Source organism: Anopheles stephensi, chromosome 3 (genome assembly GCF_013141755.1).
Source record: "Anopheles stephensi strain Indian chromosome 3, UCI_ANSTEP_V1.0, whole genome shotgun sequence".
NCBI lineage: Eukaryota > Metazoa > Arthropoda > Insecta > Diptera > Culicidae > Anopheles > Anopheles stephensi.
The window spans coordinates 65,734,727-65,741,697 of NC_050203.1; the positions used below are offsets into that span (position 1 = coordinate 65,734,727).

Genomic DNA, 6,971 nt, shown 5'->3' on the forward strand with positions numbered 1-6,971 from the left:
TGTCTTATCATCACCCTTTATCACAAAACCGCTGGAACTGGTTTTGCACCTTTATCATGCCGATTCCTTGAAGTTCCCCTTTGTGCGTCTGCACAAGATGGCTGGGTGGTAATCTCCATCTGCCAAGCACGTTTTCTTTTATTTTTACTGTTTTGGTAAGTGCAGGAAAATTAATACTACCGTGCGATGCAACTCAGGGTCGGTCAGTCTCGTGGTTACCGTCGAAATTGGTTGGTCTGTTGGATATTAAGCTTGAAGGCACAATGTTGCAATTCGGACGTTTTGTTGTAGCGCGGAATGAGCAATCATCCAGAGCCATCTTGAACCAGTATTACCGGCAAGTATTAAAAGAAGGAGTGAATTAAAAGGGGACTTTTAGCACTAATTGAGGATATTGAGTGTGTCACAAGTTTTGGTCGAGAATTTCCCCATTTTCCCGGGCAAATTGGATCGGAAAACCGTTCAGTCTCAGTCAGTCAGCGAATAACACCAGCAAGCTCCCGGTGTCAATGATCGCACAAATGTTAGTAAACAATGTGCGTGGAGAGCAGCATTGCGCTCGCATACACTTGTATTGCTCAATCAATTTCGCACAACATATCTAGCGAGAGAGAGAGAGAGCATAAGCAACGGCAGAGCAAGCGTGCGTCGCGAGAGAATTGCGCAAATGTCATCAATGAACAGTTCCGCTTCTTTATTCGCGTATTAGCGGCTGGCGTACACGTATGTGCGTATATAGGTTTTTTCGTAGCTTTTTTGTGTTTAAAAAAACCAAAGCTAAATGCATCGCTTTCATCGACTGGCCGTGTCCAATCGAGGTGTACTAGCATGCGATAACAGTGGAGCATCGGGCTGGATTTCGAGTAGAAGGTAAGTGAAGGCTCGGCGCGGATATATCGATATGAAAGTCGGTCAGTTGCGGGTGTCTCACCTCGGGTGTATGTATTTTCTACCGTTTGGACTTTGGACCGTGTGCGCTCCCCCGTTACGGGCGGATCCGTGCATGAAGTCGTCGTAAAATCGCGCGGTGAGTTGGCAAAAACTGAAGGGGAGCAGGCTGAACTTTGGACCGGGGAAGACGGACGCCCGTTACTTACGGTCGTGGCTCAACTGATACGGACGCTAGAAGAGATAATGCGCAGCCCCGCGGAGTGAACGCATAAGGGGATGACGCACGCGGATGTACGCGATCCTCTGGCTTACACCAGGTTAACGTTCATTCTTGGTTTTTCGCATTTACAGATGGCTTTCCGCATCCGCTCAGTCCAAGCCGAAGGAACGGAGTGCACCGGCGGCCACGGTCAACACCTCGTTCATGGCGAACCTGTTCCGGGGTGAGATCGAACCGCTGCAGGTCTTTCCCTATCCGGATTCGATCAAACCGGAACAGAAGGAGATGATTGGCTCGCTGATTGATCCGGTCACACGCTTTTTCGTACGTTTTTATTGTCGTTTGTTGTTTATAAAAATTGTAAGGCTAATATAAGATTTTTTAAACGTTTTTTTTAGGATGGCTACGATCCAGTTAAGGCGGAAAAGAACGGCGGCCCGGATGAGGCCACGTTCCAGAGCATGTGGGAGATGGGGCTGATGGGTATGCAGGCACCGGAAGAGTACGGTGGCTTAGCCCTCCCGAACACCGGTTACGCCCGCATGGGTGAGCTGGTAGGTGCGCGGGATTTAGGGCTGGCGGTAGTGTTTGGCGCTCACCAGAGTATCGGCTGGAAGGGCGTACTGCTGTACGGAACCGAAGAGCAGAAAACCAAATACCTTCCCAAAGTCGTTACCGGTGGTACGATTGCTGCCTTCTGCCTGACGGAACCGAGCTCCGGTTCCGATGCCGGTTCGATTCGCAGTCGGGCCGTAAAATCTGCCGACGGATCGCACTACGTACTGAACGGTTCGAAAATCTGGATCAGTGGTGGTGGACTGGCCGATCTGCTTACCGTGTTTGCGCAGACCGAAATAACGGACCCAAAGACGGGCCAAAAGCGCGACAAGGTGACGGCGTTCATTGTGGAGCGGGCGTTCGGTGGCGTAACGAGCGGACCGCCGGAGGATAAGATGGGCATCAAGTGTTCGAACACGGCCGAGGTGTACTTTGAAGATGTGAGAATCCCGGCGGAAAATGTGCTCGGTGGCGAGGGCAACGGGTTTAAGGTTGCGATGAACATCCTGAACAATGGACGGTTCGGAATGTCGGGAACGCTAGCCGGGACGATGGCACACTGCATCCAGAAGGCGGCTGAGCACGCAACGACGCGCGTACAGTTTGGGCAGAAGATTGAAAACTTTGGAAACGTGCAGGAGAAGCTGGCCCGCATGGCGATGCACCAGTACGTGAGCCAGTCGATGGGATACATGATTTCGGGCAACATGGACGCGGGACATACGGACTATCATCTGGAGGCGGCCATCTCGAAGGTGTTTGCGTCGGAGGCGGCATGGTACGTGTGTGACGAGGCGATCCAGATACTGGGTGGCAATGGATTCATGACGTCGAGTGGATTGGAGAAGTTTTTGAGGGACATTCGCATTTATCGTATCTTCGAGGGAGCGAACGACATTTTGCGGCTGTTCGTGACGCTGACCGGCATTCAGTACGCCGGATCGCATCTCAAAGAGCTGCAGCGTGCGTTCAAGAACCCGACCGCTAACCTGGGGTTGATTTTCAAGGAAGGTTCGCGTCGGGCCGTACGTAGCATCGGTTACGGTGGTACGGATCTGAGCTCGTTCGTAGCGGACCCGCTGAAAGAATCGGCCGCACTGTGCGCGGACAGTATCGATCGATTCTCGAAGACGATTGAGGCGCTGCTCATTAAGCACGGGAAGGGTATCGTCGATCAGCAGTTCCTGTTGATTCGGTTGGCAGATTCGGCCATCGACATTTACGCCATGTCCTGTGTGCTTTCGCGCGCCACGAAAGCGCTCCGCGAGAACCATCCGTCGGCCGAGCATGAGGTGCTGATGGCGAAGGCTTGGTGTGTGGAGGTAAGTCCAATCGGCCAACGGAAGGAAGCAATCCGCTGCAACTGAACGCTAATGTTAACTGCTTAAATTCCAGGCAAACGATCGTGTACGGATCAACGTGCGACGAGCAAGCAATGGAGTGTTTTTGAAGAATTACGACACGATGAGCGCCATCGCGAAAAACATCTGCTCCCGCCAGGGTGTCGTCCAATCGAACCCGGTTCGTATCGTGTAAAAACGGCGAAACCTCTCGAATTTGTTTAACAACCTAAATCCCTAAATTGTGATAAACCGACCCCGATGTTGCTGTCTTTTGCTTTTTGCGAATTAAAAGAAATACGAACGGACAGTTTTGTTGCTTTTGCTTTTGACACGACGTTTGATTTAGATTACTTTATTTAAAATAAATAATAACAACATTCGCAGACACGCTACTTAAGGAACACATGAGACCAATTCCGAACCTCCGAATCTGTGTTACAGCTACACGCTTTTTCCCAAACTCATGATAACAAACGTTTTCTCTTGGTTCGTTGTGCAGGGAGAGAGAGAAAAAAAAATCAGGGGTTTTAACATTTTCCATGATTATTGTTACAAACCATCTGTTTCATGTAAGAAGTGTGCTTTCTTTTTAGAAATTCAAACAAAAAATCCTTTCGAGAGTTCGATGTGTGTGCGCAAGAGATGATGTCCAATTTGTTACAACCTATCTACAAATCTAGCCAATGCAGTCCTTAATCCATGGAAAATGTTGATAAAGGGGGATGATGATGGTAGAAAATGTTAGAAATCATTTCTGCTCTTCGTTGTTGAACGCTATTATGCTACAACAGGTGGTACAAATGATCGATAATCTAAGATGAAAGATGGTAGAACTCTATCGGTATTGTTACCGATTACCGCTTCGAGAGTGAAGATCCCTTTACAACACGATGGGATATACACACACACACCTACACACTTTAACAGGAGGTTGCTTCTTCTAGTTTGACCTGTTGTCTCTCTTTTTGCTTCCCTCACTCCTCGGGGGTTCAAACAGAGCGAACAATGTTCCGGTACAATGAACAGTGAACTGTGCATAAAACGTTAAAATACGATCAAGTGTGCTAAGGGGTTGGCGGGTATTGGTTTTGGGTTTTCCTTCTATTGGATTTGATTGTAGCTTTTCCCTTCTCCATATACGTTATACGGGTACAGGGCAAGAGGTTTGGCGTCCGGCCATTTTTCATATGGTAGAGGTTTGCAATACGAGTTTGTGTTCAAGTTGCAGCACCACGGATTAATCTATGTTCAGCGAGGAAAGCTGTTTTTCCACCCTGGAAAGAAGGCAAAATCAGAAAATCAGTATCATTTCTGCTTTATGGTTGGCGACGTTGCTTTAAATAGAGCCGTTGCGATGCTTACGTGATCTCGATGTCCTGAAATAAATCCCCTATCCAGGCGATCGAGATGCAGTAGTGTTGGAATAGCTGTACCAACAGTTCCGCCTCGTCCAGCATCTCGATCCGCTCGGTTCGCGCTCGCTCCGAAGCCGGAATACTGTGGTAAATCTGCACCATATCCCACGCTCTGGCACCGTGCCAGTTGCACTGCAGAAATCTGTAAACCCCCCCACGATCGTAAACCGGATAATAATACTTATCGTACGAGTGCGAGTCGACCGCAATCACCTACCTGGAAATCTGTGCATCGAGCGATACGCATGAATCCACGCCGGCTAAGCTGCAGCCACGCTGCCGAAGGTTGGTCAGCATCACCTCGCCGAACCGATCGTTCATGTTGACCTGCTCGTAGTTGACGAACGCGGCCGTCTTGAAGTTGGCAGCGAACCATTTCAGCAGGTTGTTACAGTTCTGCGGCTCAATGTACACCAGTACGCATTCGGCCAGGAAAATGGTCGGCACACTGTAATCGATTTCCGATTGCTGCAGCTTCAACGCCACCTCTTCGATGTTGCGCAGATCCACGCCTACTATGTGGTAGTTCGTTGAGTGCAGATCGGTCGGGCTGAGGCGTACCTCTCCGTCTGTGTGGGAAAGGTAAAAAAAAAAACGCGTGAGTGTGAAAAATAAACAGCTTCAATCCCAGACGTTTGGCAGCAAAATCTCACCTTCGACGTGAATTTTCTCGAGCAAAACCTTATTTCGCTTGATTTGGTAACATTTGCGGGAGGTAACGTTGGGAAAGTCGAGCTCGACGAAGTTCGTCACCATGTGGCCGGCCTCCCGCAGCCTCCAGTACAGCGTATCGAAACCGCAGCCCAGATTGACGATTTGGCATTTGTCTCCCGTTTTCTGCAAAAGCATAACCCCGTATTTTAATGCGCGAACGAGCAAATTGAGCAGCACCCAGCCTGTGGCAGCCCGGCTGTTCCTGTCGACTGCTGCTAACCTTGAAAAACTTTTCAATGCACATCTCAATACCCTTGACGCGGGCATAGTAGCCCCGGTTTATTTCTGGCGCTTTGCGATCCGGGTTCCGCACAAAGTGCGCGATGTAGTCGTCCTTCCAGTAGCCCAGCTTCACCGCGGACCGTTTGCAGTTGCTGGCGTCGTCGTTCGTGGAAATGACCGCTTCGTCGCACGGATGGAAGCTCGGTGGTTCCATTTTTGTCTGGCTTGCCTTTTCGCACCAGAAGGAGCTCGGATGGTTTTTTGTATCCTGCGGAAGGACCTCCGCCTGCAAAAGTAGCGTATGTTTGGATTGGTCTTCGGTACGCTAGCACCTTCACGACTTCAAGAGCAAGCAAGCTACACGTCGTTTAATGAACACATTTTCTATTACGTGTCGCTTATTTTCAGTGCATAAACAAACCTTTGAAGGAATTTTTCACGAATCACAAACAGACGATAATCTTTTCGCGATGGAAGATGGTTTTTTTGTTGACAGCTACCACCATTGACGTCTGCCGTTGTTCAGTTTCGGGCGAAGTGTCAAAATTGTGGAAAGAAATGGTGTTCGTTGTGTAGCCCATAGTGCGGTCGCAGCTGGGGTGCACAGTGACTGACAAACGAAGCGCCGAAATGGTTTTTGGTAGGAATATTTTCGGATTGTTTTTTTATTAAATAAATTGGTTAGTTATATTGATAGAAATAACAAAAATGTTGCTTGTATACTTCAGTAACAAAGTATAAAACAAACATAATTGTAAAGGATTTCCAATTCAAATAGCCTTAAACCGACTAATAACATTTATTTTGTGGAAGAGAAACAAAAGAGATCGTCTAAATAGTCCGAGTGAAAAAAAACTTTTGAATTGCCTGAAGACCTTGGGGCGGTCCGGTGGCATCGCAACAGCGGTGCTAGGCTTCACACGGCAGGACCGGGGTTCAAATCCCATCGGAGACCGTCTTCCCGTACGCAAGACTGACTACCTTACTATGGGTAAAATCAAGTTACAGAGAGCCAGAAATGGCAGACTGAGACCATTCGAGTTTGTAGCTCCAAGCAAGAAAAAGAAGAAGTCCTTGCGTTACAACTTCCAGATTTGTTGGCCTGCCATATCTGATTTCGATGCTTCCTGCAGTCCTGTAGATGGTCAAGCCTGTGTACAAGAATACGGTCTAGATAAAACTTGATAAGCAATCTTGCCTTCATAACTAAGGCTAACTAATTTTCTAATAGCATCATTCCTTATTTCCCAAAATGTGTGATAAAACCACTGTACGAGCGAAGAAGCTCCAATCAACTCTTAAAGAGCAGTAAAACAGCCCAAGAGTTCTTGTTTTGAATGTATGTGGAAATTTTCGGAAATTTACATCTAAACTTTGGAAAGTAGATTGTGTTCTTAAATGAACTCAATTTTTGGTGAAATGTATGATGTTTTTAACTTAAAAACAAAAAATAACAGAACGAGTCTGCTGAGCTTCGAGAAACGTACCCTACGTATGGTTTTTGGTAAGACTCAAGACTAACAAGGGCAGTTCAGAAGATGTCTTCTCTAGTGTAAGGTAGTAGTCGGTTTACTGTACACCTAAGCATTTAAAGGATTTGATTTTTTT

At 47.7% G+C, this 6,971-nt stretch overlaps 2 protein-coding genes across 4 annotated transcripts; one reads left to right on the plus strand and one right to left on the minus strand.

The window, feature by feature from the left end:
- Positions 1–194: 194 nt before the first annotated feature.
- LOC118511711 (very long-chain specific acyl-CoA dehydrogenase, mitochondrial-like) lies at positions 195–3,614 on the plus strand. 2 transcript variants are annotated; one of them, XM_036055133.1, is made up of 4 exons: positions 195–337; positions 1,243–1,435; positions 1,510–2,991; positions 3,065–3,614. In XM_036055133.1, exons 1-4 carry the CDS (start codon positions 264–266, stop codon positions 3,203–3,205), a joined length of 1,890 nt encoding a protein of 629 aa, XP_035911026.1. In that variant the 5' UTR covers positions 195–263; the 3' UTR covers positions 3,206–3,614. The 2 variants fall into 2 exon arrangements, with proteins under 2 accessions (XP_035911026.1, XP_035911025.1); XM_036055132.1 differs by lacking the exon at positions 195–337 and adding an exon at positions 684–870.
- LOC118511714 (leucine carboxyl methyltransferase 1) lies at positions 3,329–5,905 on the minus strand. Of its 2 annotated transcripts, none has more exons than XM_036055136.1 (6): positions 5,785–5,905; positions 5,362–5,649; positions 5,081–5,264; positions 4,645–4,996; positions 4,375–4,569; positions 3,329–4,286 (listed from the first exon to the last, which is right to left on the minus strand). In XM_036055136.1, exons 2-6 carry the CDS (start codon positions 5,575–5,577, stop codon positions 4,250–4,252), a joined length of 984 nt encoding a protein of 327 aa, XP_035911029.1. In that variant the 5' UTR covers positions 5,578–5,649; positions 5,785–5,905; the 3' UTR covers positions 3,329–4,249. The 2 variants fall into 2 exon arrangements, with proteins under 2 accessions (XP_035911029.1, XP_035911030.1); XM_036055137.1 differs by having other exon boundaries at positions 5,362–5,720; positions 5,785–5,904.
- Between the last annotated feature and the right edge of the window lie 1,066 nt (positions 5,906–6,971).